This window comes from Spironucleus salmonicida, chromosome 6 (genome assembly GCF_000497125.1).
Source record: "Spironucleus salmonicida strain ATCC 50377 chromosome 6, whole genome shotgun sequence".
Taxonomy (NCBI): domain Eukaryota; phylum Fornicata; order Diplomonadida; family Hexamitidae; genus Spironucleus; species Spironucleus salmonicida.
The window spans coordinates 55,826-68,953 of record NC_090601.1 but is presented as its reverse complement, the minus strand read 5'-3'; the positions used below and the strand labels follow the sequence as shown (position 1 = coordinate 68,953).

The window sequence follows — 13,128 nt, the reverse complement described above, 5'->3', positions numbered from 1 at the left end:
AGTAAAACTACTAATATCTAATATCATAAATATAATATTAATTATTTTCACATCACTGATCATCGTCACTTACAGGTTTCATAGCCAAATTAATTTATTCCATGCTAACACTGCTTGGAATTCTATCTCTTTCCATAATATCAGTTAAAGGTCCAAGTAAATTATTAAATGTACCTCTATCTAATTAAGCGCATGCGATATCGTTCATCGCTTTAACAGTGGCGTTCCTAGGTGCATTATGAAGCAAAGCTGCTTCGCCAAAGTAGCTAGGAGCATTTAATAAGTTAACACGAATACCATCCACTAAAATTTCTACCTAGCCTTGACAAAGGAAGAAGAATGACTCTCCTGCTTCTCCTTAAGTAATAATATGATTACTAGCAGAGTAAAGTTATTTTTTACATGCTTATGCAATAACATACTTTTCTTGCGATTCGAGCTTATCTAACATTCTAACTGTATGCAAGAATAATTTAATCTCTTATACTTCAGAAGTACGTAAATGCATAATAAGAGACTTAAAATCATCACCTATAAATCCAAAGCATTTACATTAAGATACACATAAAATAGTAGCATTACGAGGTTAATTATATAACAATGCCATGTCTCCGAATCCAGCACCTGGTTTAAGTGTATTAACCTTATTATCATCCACCAAAACATCCAAAGTACCGGCAGTTAATACATAAAAATAATCACCTTTAGTTCCCTAAACAATAATTTTTTCATTTTACTAGAAATCAAATGGTTTCATTATTTAGGCAAATTCAATATGATAAATATCCGAATATTATGATGTTAAAGGCGATGATTTTAGGCCATTAAGTAGTAACGCTAACTCAGTTTCATTTTTATCAAACTTTTCAAATACGGTTTTTTCTTCAACTTTTTTAGAATACATAGTACGACCACGACGCCTCATCGGTTAAGCTGTTGGAGTTTCATTCTCCTCAATATTTTCCATTAAGGATTCAGTAACCTATTGTACTTTTGCACTACTTTATACGTCGGGTCTTGCCTCTAATTTCTATAAGATAAAAGCACCTACATCTTCAGGTTTTGTATTTGCTGCCTCGGTAATAGTTTATTGAATAAAAGAGTGCAATTCATTATTGCGTTTAAGATATTCCTCCATAGTTTTGAAGTGGTAAAAACATAAATCATATCTTATACAATATTAAATAATCAATAAATTTTTAGATTTTATTCTTACAAGGTTTATACTTCATTAAAATCAACTAAAAAACCAGGGTTCAGTTTACGTAGTCTTTTTTAATGATGTATCATTATTTTTTAATGTTCTTTCGCCATAATATAATCATTTCCTTTTAAACGCTTCTTGTTTCTGTAATAAATATGTTTGAGGAATAGAATAAGAAAAACAAGAAAAATCAGTAAAATGACAACTGATATAGTAAGTGAAATCATTTTACCATTGTTACTATTAATTAAATTTATTATTTCATCATACACATCTCCAATTTCGTTTATATATTGTATGGACACAACAAATGGATTGTTTATATAAAATTTTGTATATTCCTCTTAATAATCTATGCTTGCTTAAGATAGGCCGATCTTAAATTTCATTTCCTAAGTTCCTATTAAAGTATGCTGCTCAAGTTATATATAGTAAATCTCATTAAGTCCTATTTGGCAATCAATAACTTGCTCAGCAATTAACTCAAAATTAATATTGTCCTCTTTGACTATCATGTTAGTGAATCCTTTGAAACAATTAGATAATAATACGATCATTTCTTATTTTTAGAATATTTATAGTTTTTAAATATAATAATTATAAAATCAGTCATCAAAACTTATCAGTTATTTGCATTATACATAATTTTGTTTTTCAAGCTCCAATCCTACAATTAATTATGGAATTTCTTTTATAAAGCTCGTCGTCAAATTAACAAAATAATTACCAATTATATCGCATTCTAAAATTCCCGGTGAAATTTTTAAAAATAATCCATTATCATAAGACCAAATACCATCAGATGATACAAAAATAGGCAGTTTTTTGTGGTAAATACTAATATAATTACCATGAGGTATTATTGGACTCATATTATATAATTAATCTACACTTAAATTGTCTATATTTACATATAAAGTGGTTTTATCATTAAATATCATCAACCTTCCATTTGCTGAAAAAATTTTGGATTGACTGTTTAAATTATTAGACTAAATTCTAGCCGCAGTACATTTATTAAAATCAAAAATATAAAGCAATATTTGATTCTTATATTTACCTAATACTCCAACTAGAGTTCCAGATTACGCTATTGTACATGTTTCAAAGGTAGGCAATGAGTTTCCAGATGCTGTAGGGAATTATTATAATGTTAAATGCTGTTCATAAAGTTAAGCTTAATATAATCTAGCAAAACCTCCAGATTTTATGAATAAAATACAATTTCCCTGATCATTTGAAGAAATTACCTATTCGGCATATATCAGAACAGAATCATCCAGTTTAGTTGTTATAAGCTATGAATTTTTAATAGTTGTCATCGTTTGATGTTTTATGTCTATACTTGCATGACCAACTAAAAATTTTGACATTTAAAAATATTTTAATTATATTATATATAATCATTAGGTGAATAAACTTTTATTTAGAAGTTTAAACGATTAGGCAGAAATCACACAGTCTTGGATGTAATTAATATTTTCACTGTTAGAAAAGGTGTAAACTAAAAAATCCGTACTAACTGACTGATCTCTAAGGACTCCTAAACACATATTACCTTGGTGCTGGCTACCTTTCGAAAATCCAGTCAAAAATTTCCAATCCCCTTTTTCAAAATATTATTAAACTGTAGTCTAAGAATCAGAACACACATCTATGTCTCTTAGATATGTATTTAGTGATTCTTTAATATCTTTTTCTAACATTATCATTATATCTATTACAAGAGTAACTCTATTCTCAGGAGAGTAAAATTATTCTCTAGTATCAGCTAATGGTTATATTACAGATGTATCTCTAAATGTTTCACTTATTTTCATTGTTATAGCCCCGCCGAATAATGGATGAACAGGTTGTTGCACTAAAGGTAACTCAGGCATCTTTTTAAAACAAATATGTAAAATGGTCATACTTTATTATATATCATAATAAAAATGAAATAAATAAAATCATTGCCATTAAAATCATCACAAGGCTTGAGACCTGCCACAAATTATACATAAGATGATAGATTATTAAAATTTGCTCATGAACTGTAATTACTGCGCAAGGAGAGAAAACTTATGAAAAATTAAATATAAGTATAAAGCTATAAGATTAAAAAGCTTTAAGATTCAAATAAGACTCTGGAAGAACAACTCTATGATGAATAAACTTCAATTAGTAAAAAGTTTCAAGGCCCTACTTAAGGTTTAATTAAAGCCTTGGAAAAATAGCTTCGAATATCAATTAATGATAATAAGTCACTTTATCAATAAGTAAATATAATGAAAAAAAGGGAAGATTTTAATATTTATATTAATTTGGAGTCATAACTTAAACATGTAATAGAGGATTTTAAAAAAGAATAATAATAAAATATGGAACTAATGCGAAAATTGGGAAATTCACTAATGGATGCATATTAAAATAAACAGACTACTTAAGATCTAACTTTGCTAGACTTTAAAACTCTTCAGCACACGGAATCTGTTGAACATTTTAGTGTTATATGAGCGATGAGTTTCATTCACTTTTTAATAGCCATTTTCAAAATAGCTACCACGATTAAGGCGAATATACTAGCGCAAGAGCAACATATTTATGCGATATAATGTTTACGTTCATCACATGATATGATATCTGCAAGTTTACCACCTTTTTAAAATCCAGTTCTAACGTTTTCTGCTACTAATTAAATACCAGTGAGCTATATATTTTAGCGATCTAATTCTTAAGCTGATATCTTAGCCTATGTTGCACCAATATCAAGGTGTGTTCTTGCGTCTAAAGCTAGTGTTTCCATGCTTAAATTTTATTGTGGGATTTAAAATTAAGGCTAATATTATTAAAGTTAAGATGAAAAAGTTTGAAATTAATTTTTGTGTTACAATGTCGCAGATTACAGTGCTTATCTTTCTTGCCCTACTAAAGCCTTGGCCTTTGCAGTTGCAGATGTTAATTCATTTCTATACTTCTACAATGTTTAAAAAGCTTCTTCAATAAGCTAAAACGGAGGAGGAGACTGCTTTTATATTAATTAGATAATTTTTGTCAATTCTGTGTGATAACGATTTAATACTGTAATTGAATTCATTTGAAGGTATGAATTAGTATACATTTGTTTGAGTATAATAATATTCTTTATATCAAAATTATACTTACATAATTTTATATAAATATTTAACTTAATAAATGTAAATAAACGATAACCAAAATGAATTTAAGTATCTGTCTTTAGGCTTGGGTAATAATGCACATTTGATAAAATATATAATATTAACAAGACCATGGTGGTAGGTTACAGAAGATTCTGATATTTTTAATCTTAGATGGTAATAATACTCTCCAGCTCCAGTATTTTATAATAGACTAAGACCTGGAATATAAATTTATTCACATCTACCAAATTATAATGTTTTGCACTCTAAAATTTTATTTTACAAATTGCTTACTAAAAATTTAGGAAATGATGCCTTTAAATTTCTGATGCCAACATATATGTATCAAGGAAATGAGAAATAAAAATTTATTGACCATTTTCTATACATAAAGGATGAATTAGATATCGATCCAGAAGTTGAATATAGTGCACCAGTGGAGTATTAATATACTTAAAAATTAACTAAGAATCTATGGATACTTAAACCAGTAGGATTAAACAGAGGTCGAGGGATATAGGTTGTTTCAACATTAGATGAAGCAGAATAACATGTTAATGGATTGCTTCTTTAAACGGAAAAAATAAAAGAGATAAAAACTGTTGAAGATATTACTAAAGCATGTTAAAATTAGCCATTTCTTATTTAAAAATACATAGAAAATCCACTTTTAATTAAAAATAGAAAATTTGACATACGCTGTTTCAGTTTAGCTCTTGATAATGGTTCTTGTTTTGTCTATAAGTCAGGGTATTTACGATTATCAGGAACTGAATTTTCGCTAGATTCTACGGATGCAGCTATACATTTAACAAATAATGCTGTGTAATAGTATAGTAAAACATATTCTGTTGAAGAAGAAGGAAATATGCTTAGCTTTGAGGAATTTGAAATAATTATTTAAGACTTAAAATAAATATCGTTTTTGATGGAAATTTGGCCAAAGATTTAAAAAATTATGGCATAAACAATGTAAGCAGCTTCAATTAAACTCATTTAATCCGCGCAAACTAAAAACTGTTTTGAATTATTTGGTTTCGATTTTATGCTAGATGAAGATTTATAACCGTATGTTATTGAAGTAAATTCGAATCCATGCATTGAATTAAGCTCTGCAGTTTCATGGAATTTGATTCCCTATCTTTTGGATGATATGTTTAGGATAACGATCGATAAGTATTTTCCACCACCAGATGAGGTCAAGCGAATTTGGCTATCAAAATAAAGTAATTTAGCGCAAAATAGACTAACTTTGGATTAATGGAAGAACATATAAAAACAAGAAAGATAGATTAGTGGGTTAAAATGGCAATGCCTTTATGGAGATTAAAAGAGAGTAGCAAAGAACGGTTTTATTTAGGTTGTTAAAAAATTTTAATTTATGAATAACACCAAGTGAATATAATAATTATATATAATGTATAAATAATGAGATAATAATTATTTTATTAATAAGAGAATATTACTTATCTAAAAATCTTGCATTATGAATGTAAAGTGAGGTATAGCTTAATATAATACGAATTAAGTTAGTTGAATTAGCAGTATCAAACACAATCAAATGTTAAAGTTAATGTTGTTTAAAAGCTTGTATTTCTTTAAGCTATTCTGTCGGTAATAACTTTAATAATATATATGATCTGACTTATAATAAATTTAATTATCATTGAAATTTATAATACTTTATTATTTTTCACAAATTTACGTTATTATACAGATTTATTGAGTATACACAAAAATATGACTTATAGATTTTCAAAGATAACTTTTGACCATATTCGCTCCATATCAATTTCACCAGCCAAAATTCTAGATTTATGGTAATGTGAATTTAATGAGCATACGTTTAGAGAGTTTTTAATTGTTCTCCCATGTCTGTATATTGAATCATTGGATTTAGGCGCTTCTAATTTAAATAATTCCTAATTTATAGAGTTATTTAGTGTGCTATCAAATTAAATAACAAGCCCGAAAGGTTTAAAATAACTTTTAATCTCTAGAAATATATTCCAGTCATCATTCAAATAATTATCCATATTTATTGGATCACCTCATTGTATAGTTGAAGAATTAGATCTCAGAGATTGTGATATTACTAACCAATAATTAGATATTTTAATAGATGGATTAGCTTTAAATTTAAAAAATTAATCCCTAATAAAAATATTAAACTTACGCAAAAATAAAATTTAGACAAGTGGAGCAGTAAGACTAGCTAATTTATTAGATTCTAGTTACTAATATATCAAAGTTGATCTAAATTTGAATAGTGTTAGTGAAATAGTGTTAGCTAGATTTGAAAAGAAAGTAATTTAAAAGGGGATACCTAAAGTTGAAGGAAATTTTTTAAAATAAATGCAATTTTAATCTACAAATTTAAACAATTAAAAAGAACATATTACATTATCTGGAAATTTCAGAAAATCAAATGTAAACTAAGATGCTTTAGATATTTAGTATCAGAAATTTCAGAACAGTAAAATAGAAAATTTAAGATATAGTGATTACTAACCAGTAGAAAAATTAAAAAATAGAAGAGTATTTAAAAATTTTGAAGATGACTCGGTATTGAGAGATTTATAAATGGAGGAGTTTATTAATCCAATTAAGATGGTTTCTAAAAAGGAAATTAGAAAAAAAATCGATCATGAAGAGCTAAATTTTAATTATGATCACGATAATTATTATCTATAAAATTAATTTCAGACTCAAAATTTACACTTTGGTAATATTAATAGATAAAATATAAATGATGATATATATGATAAACCAATTAATATAGATGTGAGTAAGCACACTGAGTTTTCTAAGGATATTACTTATAGTAAGATTAATAATAATGAATACACGTTTTAAAAATAAGGTAAATAAGGTTAATCAGATACATTGTTTAATTTTGTTAAAAATATAAAAGATGAGTAATTTTAAGCGTAATCTCCTCAATTGCTAAAGGATAGTTGTGAAGGCGAAATGTTAGCACTCAATGGTTCTAAGTATATCACGTAATCTAATAACGATATATAAGAAGTAAATATAGTATAAGCTTAGACAGAAGTAAAGAAACAATAAAGAATTAAAATTGCTGAGAAAGTGGATAAATTAAAAAAATCATAATAATCAATGAAACTTTAGTACGACCAAGATGATTTCCCATCAAATATAGTTACTACTACGGTTTCAAAGCTCTCATCGTAAAGAAAGTAATAAGTCTAACATCAAATAAAAGATTAACCAGTGAAAGTTATTAAATAATAACTAGACTAATTTGTATAGGTTGGCAGTGGTAGTATTTGGAATAATAAATTTTTATGCATATAAAAATTATAATCTGAAAATTTTGATATTGAAAAATAATTAATTGGAAACGAGTAGCCAGATTTATCAGAAATACTAAATCTAATAGGAAATATACCTGATCTATATTATAAACTGAAACCTAGTAAATAAGTGTAAATAATTATATAAAAGCTAAATAATATTTTAGTCAAAGAATAAGAGTTAACAGAAATTAATGAGGGAGCATAGATTTTATAAGAGACTTTCGTTGAAATTCATTAAACTCTCATCAAATAAGGTCTTTCTATTAAAGCTGTGGAAAATCATGAGGATCCTAGCTCTATCTAGAATTATGTCATTGGGATCGCTATTGAGATGTTTAAAACTATTTAAACAATATTAGGCAGTTAGTAAGAGGATATGAAACAGTGATTTATATATTATATTATATGTAAGTTATATTCACAGAATGGCATAAACGATATTTTCTGAATTGATGCGCCCCGTTTATTTAACAGATTTCATAGGCGATCCAGAATTATTTGATAACAAACAAGGAAAGTTGTTCTAGCTTTTCAAAAATATCTCTTTCCCACCATCAATTATATTAAATGGACCTCCAGGGTCAGGAAAAACATCATTGGCAAGAGCTTATGTTAAAATTTTTGGTAGTACTAATAAAATTTTTGGAAAGCATTTAAATTTTATTGAGATTGCATCTGGAAAATTTTCAAAGGGAGTTATTGATGATATTATTACTAAACAAATTAGTTAGAGTGGTCATTTAATAATATTTGTGGATGAATTTCATGCGTTATCATCTACTTAATAAATCATATTTTTGTCATTGGTAGAGTAATAAAAAATTACACTTATTGCAGCCACTACTGAGTCATCAATCCACTAAATTATATCAGGTTTACGATCAAGAATGCTATAGATTGAGCTTAAATAACCATTAGCTAGAGATATCCTAATACTCATATGTAAATGTCTTAATTAACTTCAGCCTTTAGATTAGAATCTGACAATTCACTAATAAGCAGATCCCGAAGCACTAGCATTAATTGCTCGAGAAACGGCTGGAGACTTTCGCAAGGCATTGTAGGTATTATAAAATTCTATAGTTAACGGTTAGATCACAATAGATTCAGTAAAAACAGCGTTAAAGTTTTGTTCCCATACAGTAGTTTCATCTTCCTTGGTTTATGAAGCTCATTCAGGTCTTTAAAAATCCATTCGTTGCAGTGATATTGATGGGGCTATTTATTTTCTTGGAGTTTTAATTAAGTGTGAAGAACCTTTAATAAAAGTATCAAGAAGATTAATTGTAATCGCAGCTGAGGACATAGGTCTCGCTGATGTTGCTGCATTACCATTAGCTGTATCGGCAGCATAAGGATTACATATTGTAGGTGACTCTGAAGGACAACTTTTAATAGCTGAAGTAGTATGTTATCTTGCACGAGCATCAAAATCTAACTCTAGTTATTATGCTTTATAAAATGTAATGGACTATTTGGAAAAGAATTAAAATTAAGAGTTAATGCGCCCACGTCCAGGGTATAGAGAAAGTAAAGCTGGATAAAATTATATTTACTCGCATGACGTGGGTGGCTAAATTATTGATTCTCCTTTGCATGAGGATGTTTAAAAGGTTAAATTTTTTATTGACAAAGAATGGTGATATAAAAACCGCAAATCACTCCACTTCTAACTATTATATTAATTAAAATGCGCTACATTCTGAGACATAACTCATCTCTGAGAAGCTGTTGAATCCCTTAGATGTTTAAAGGCCAGAGTCTTATTCTGAAATTTCAAAGTGAATTGATTTGGCATATTATACATTAGGCTTATGAAGGCCTAGTAACATTGGCTCTTCGTCAAAAAACTATACAGGTGCTAGTTAGTTCGCAGTAGGAAAACGTAATGGCACGGAGGAGACAGAACTTATAATAGGTTAAGGCTAGGAGTTAAATATTGGTGCATTGTTTTGTACCTAGAACTTCTGACGGGATATAGTTTAATTTTGTGATCTCATTAGAAATTATGGAAGGGACACAATTGGAGCGGATTAATATATTATTGTTTAGTATTATATCAATACCTACATATTAATCTTAATTACAAAATTAAATAATCTAAAATTATGAAATAATATAATTAAATTTAAATAAAGGAATGTTAGAATTACAATTTGTAAATCTAATATTAGGGCATATTAATAATATAATAATATCATTATAAGTAAAAACTATGGTAGTATTTTTACTATATAATATTAATATATTTTGCTTTCATTCCATTCCCCTCCTTATCTTAAATGGAAGCAAGAAATATTCTATAATAAATTTGTAATAAATATTAGGCTGAATGGGAAGCTGAAAAATTATTCGAGGCTACACCAGATGATCGTAAAAAGTATATGGTAACTTTTCCATATCCATATATGAATGGTAAGCTTCACTTAGGCCATTTATTTACTGCTTCAAAATGTGATTTTGCAGCCGGATACCATACAATTAAAGGAGAAAATGTATTGTTCCCTTTTGCTTTCCATGTAACCGGATAACCTATTTGTGGAGCAGCTAAGAAGTTAGAAAATGAATTAAAGAACAAAAACAATGATAAAGACATTGATATTGCTTAATAAATTAATTCATAACTAATTGAAAAAGATATAGTGGTAGGATAATTTAGAAGTAAAAAATCTAAAGCTGTTTCTAAAGCTTCAGGAAAATCATAGTATGATATATTAAAAGATTTAGGTATTCCAGAATAGGAAATACCTAATTTTATAGATCCTTACTATTGGGTTGACTATTTCCCTCCTATTTGTAAATAAGACATGATGTAATTTGGTGGTAGGATTGATTGGAGAAGAAACTTTTATACCAGTGATAAAAATCCATGTTATGATAAGTTTATTAGATGGCAGTTTAACACTCTCAAACGAAAAGGCTTTATTAAATTTGGTGAGAGATTTACAATTTGGTCACCAATTGATTAATAACCCTGTTTGGATCATGACAGAGCCAGTGGAGAAGGTGTTTAATCTCAAGAGTATACAATTGTATTAACTGAGTTATTAAAGAACGAAACGAATAATGCTAAAATTTATGATTTAGTTAATGAAAATGATAAAATATATTTACCTTGTGCTACATTGCGCCCAGAAACAATGTGTGGCTAAACTAATGTTTGGGTTAAACCAGATGGTGAATATTACTTATATAGAATTGAGGAAAACAAAGTGATAGTATCAGGTTAACATGCTGGATAAAATATGGCATACTAACATTAAAATAATGGTAAGCCAATAGGAGAAACTGATGTTGTCTGCCAAATTTTAGGTTAAGAACTTATTAATTGTTTGGTAAAAGCACCTCTTACACCTCTTAGTTAAATACCTGTGTTACCTCTATTAACAATTTTAATGGATAAAGGTACTGGTGTTGTTACTTCCGTCCCATCTGATGCTCCTGATGACTATGCTGCATTTATGGATATTATTAACAATAATGATGGTGTGGTGGAGAAGTATAATATTGATATCAACCTGGTTAAAAATATTGAGATCATAGATATTATAGAAATCCCTGAAATTGGTGTAGGCGCAGCCAGAAAATTATGCATAGAGAGAGGAGTTAAATCGTAACATGATAAGGAAAAGCTTAAAGAAATCAAAGATATATGTTACAAGCAAGGATTTTATGAAGGAATCATGATTGCAGGACCTTTTTCTGGCAAAAAAGTTTAAGACTGTAAAATATTATGTAGAGATCTTTTGATTAAAGAAGGATTAGCATATCTTTACGCTGAACCTGAATCTATCATAATGTCGAGATCTGGCTGTGAATGCGTTGTGGCTTTAACCGAGTAATGGTACCTTGACTATGGTGAAGAAGTGTGGAAATAAAAGGCTTAAAAGGCTCTAGCAAGCCTTGACACATTTTCGGATGAAATTAGAAAATAATTTGAGCGTGTATTAGATTGGCTCAAGCAATGGGCAGTATCTAGAACATTTGGGTTAGGTACTAAAATCCCATGGGATGAAAAATACATTATAGAATCATTATCTGACTCCACGATTTATAATGCATATTATACTATAGCACACATATTATAAAATGATAGTTTAGATGCTTCATCTTGTCCAATTCCATAAAATCTTATCAATGACGAATTCTTTGACTATATTTTCGATTTAACTAAAATATGCCCTGATACATTAACACCATTTAAAGATTTGGTAGAAGAAATGCGTGCATCATTCCTTTATTTTTATCCAGTTAACCTACGTTGTTCTGGTAAAGATTTAGTAAATAACCATTTAACATTCTTTATTTATACTCATGTAGCAATTTGGGATGATGTTACAAAATGGCCATTAGGTATACGTGCAAACGGTCATTTGCTGTTAAATGATGAGAAAATGTCTAAATCATCTGGAAACTTCTTAACCGCAGAAGAAGCCATTATAAAGTATACTCCAGACGGAGTTAGGTTTGCACTAGCCGATGCGGGAGATGCAGGCGATGATGCTAATTTCAAGACCGAAACTGCAGACCAAGCTATTTTGAAAATTACTTAGTTGCTCAAGGCTAGCTAAAATCTACTTGATATAAGCGAAAATAGAGATAACACTGTAACCTCGGATCATGTATTTTAAGCATAAATGTTTGATGCAGCATCTAAAGCTGATTGTTATTTCGAAAGATGTCGTTTTAGAGATGGTATGCTTGCTTGCTTCGGCGAAATGAATAAGATTCGTGAACTTTATATTTAGTCATGTGACTATTAAAACTTAAAACCAATTAGAAAATTTTCAGTTTAGTTTTTGGAATTATAAGCAAAATTAATATCAGTTGTTATACCCCATACAGCTGAAGAAATTTGGTAAGCTTAGCTCAAAAACCCTAAGTCAATCATGAAATCGCCAATTTAAGATAATTTAGCTGAGTTGGCAAGGTCTACTTCTAAATATATAAAGATTTATACTTCGATATGTGCTAGCATAAACAGATTGAAAATTCGTTGGTAGGACTCGTTAAAACCGAAAAAAGGATCTAAAGATATACCTCAAAAACCGAAAAAGGGAGTTATATATGTTGCTACTGAATTTGAAAATTGGCAAGCTGGTGTTTGTGACTTTTTAAGAGATTTAGAGGATGGAATCTTAGAAAAGAGTGCTGCTGGTTTGTGCAGAGTTCATGCTATGGAAAAGTTAGGTATGGAGGCTAAGGATAGTAAAAGACTTATGAAATTCATCGCAGATATGATTGGCCTTTACAAAATTGAAGGAGCGGATGCCTTGGTTACTAAAATGCCTTATGATGAAAAGGTTACCTATTTAGAATATCAATTTATGATTAAGTCAAGTTTGTAACTAGATGTGGTTGAAGTCTATATCATTGGTGAAGGGCCTATGCCTGCTGAAAAATGCAGTGCAGCAGCACCAGGCAGACCTATTATCTTCTTTGAATGATATAATTTTATTTATAT

At 28.8% G+C, this 13,128-nt stretch overlaps 11 protein-coding genes across 11 annotated transcripts; 5 read left to right on the top strand and 6 right to left on the bottom strand. All coding sequences in view use genetic code 6, as the record gives it.

The window, feature by feature from the left end:
* Positions 1-52: 52 nt before the first annotated feature.
* SS50377_25626 (CAMP-dependent protein kinase regulatory chain) lies at positions 53-1,138 on the bottom strand (the record flags this gene model as incomplete). The annotated part of the gene is made up of 1 exon (XM_067909458.1): positions 53-1,138. One exon carries the CDS (start codon positions 1,136-1,138, stop codon positions 53-55), a length of 1,086 nt encoding a protein of 361 aa, XP_067762214.1.
* A 50-nt stretch (positions 1,139-1,188) lies between these two features.
* On the bottom strand, positions 1,189-1,761 carry SS50377_25625 (uncharacterized protein; the record flags this gene model as incomplete). The annotated part of the gene is made up of 1 exon (XM_067909457.1): positions 1,189-1,761. The coding sequence occupies one exon, from the start codon at positions 1,759-1,761 to the stop codon at positions 1,189-1,191; it is 573 nt and encodes a 190-aa protein (XP_067762213.1).
* Positions 1,762-1,809: 48 nt separating this feature from the next.
* On the bottom strand, positions 1,810-2,577 carry SS50377_25624 (uncharacterized protein; the record flags this gene model as incomplete). The annotated part of the gene is made up of 1 exon (XM_067909456.1): positions 1,810-2,577. One exon carries the CDS (start codon positions 2,575-2,577, stop codon positions 1,810-1,812), a length of 768 nt encoding a protein of 255 aa, XP_067762212.1.
* Positions 2,578-2,607: 30 nt separating this feature from the next.
* SS50377_25623 (Ran-interacting Mog1 protein domain-containing protein) lies at positions 2,608-3,084 on the bottom strand (the record flags this gene model as incomplete). Its single annotated transcript, XM_067909455.1, has 1 exon — positions 2,608-3,084. The coding sequence occupies one exon, from the start codon at positions 3,082-3,084 to the stop codon at positions 2,608-2,610; it is 477 nt and encodes a 158-aa protein (XP_067762211.1).
* A 54-nt stretch (positions 3,085-3,138) lies between these two features.
* On the top strand, positions 3,139-3,699 carry SS50377_25622 (uncharacterized protein; the record flags this gene model as incomplete). The annotated part of the gene is made up of 1 exon (XM_067909454.1): positions 3,139-3,699. The coding sequence occupies one exon, from the start codon at positions 3,139-3,141 to the stop codon at positions 3,697-3,699; it is 561 nt and encodes a 186-aa protein (XP_067762210.1).
* Positions 3,700-3,713: 14 nt separating this feature from the next.
* SS50377_25621 (uncharacterized protein) lies at positions 3,714-4,280 on the bottom strand (the record flags this gene model as incomplete). The annotated part of the gene is made up of 1 exon (XM_067909453.1): positions 3,714-4,280. The coding sequence occupies one exon, from the start codon at positions 4,278-4,280 to the stop codon at positions 3,714-3,716; it is 567 nt and encodes a 188-aa protein (XP_067762209.1).
* A 98-nt stretch (positions 4,281-4,378) lies between these two features.
* Positions 4,379-5,743, top strand: SS50377_25620 (Tubulin tyrosine ligase; the record flags this gene model as incomplete). Its single annotated transcript, XM_067909452.1, has 1 exon — positions 4,379-5,743. One exon carries the CDS (start codon positions 4,379-4,381, stop codon positions 5,741-5,743), a length of 1,365 nt encoding a protein of 454 aa, XP_067762208.1.
* Positions 5,744-6,084: 341 nt separating this feature from the next.
* On the top strand, positions 6,085-8,052 carry SS50377_25619 (uncharacterized protein; the record flags this gene model as incomplete). The annotated part of the gene is made up of 1 exon (XM_067909451.1): positions 6,085-8,052. One exon carries the CDS (start codon positions 6,085-6,087, stop codon positions 8,050-8,052), a length of 1,968 nt encoding a protein of 655 aa, XP_067762207.1.
* Positions 8,053-8,089: 37 nt separating this feature from the next.
* SS50377_25618 (Recombination factor protein RarA) lies at positions 8,090-9,307 on the top strand (the record flags this gene model as incomplete). Its single annotated transcript, XM_067909450.1, has 1 exon — positions 8,090-9,307. The coding sequence occupies one exon, from the start codon at positions 8,090-8,092 to the stop codon at positions 9,305-9,307; it is 1,218 nt and encodes a 405-aa protein (XP_067762206.1).
* Positions 9,308-9,322: 15 nt separating this feature from the next.
* SS50377_25617 (uncharacterized protein) lies at positions 9,323-9,664 on the bottom strand (the record flags this gene model as incomplete). Its single annotated transcript, XM_067909449.1, has 1 exon — positions 9,323-9,664. The coding sequence occupies one exon, from the start codon at positions 9,662-9,664 to the stop codon at positions 9,323-9,325; it is 342 nt and encodes a 113-aa protein (XP_067762205.1).
* Positions 9,665-9,946: 282 nt separating this feature from the next.
* Positions 9,947-13,111, top strand: SS50377_25616 (Leucyl-tRNA synthetase; the record flags this gene model as incomplete). Its single annotated transcript, XM_067909448.1, has 1 exon — positions 9,947-13,111. One exon carries the CDS (start codon positions 9,947-9,949, stop codon positions 13,109-13,111), a length of 3,165 nt encoding a protein of 1,054 aa, XP_067762204.1.
* Positions 13,112-13,128: the final 17 nt, after the last annotated feature.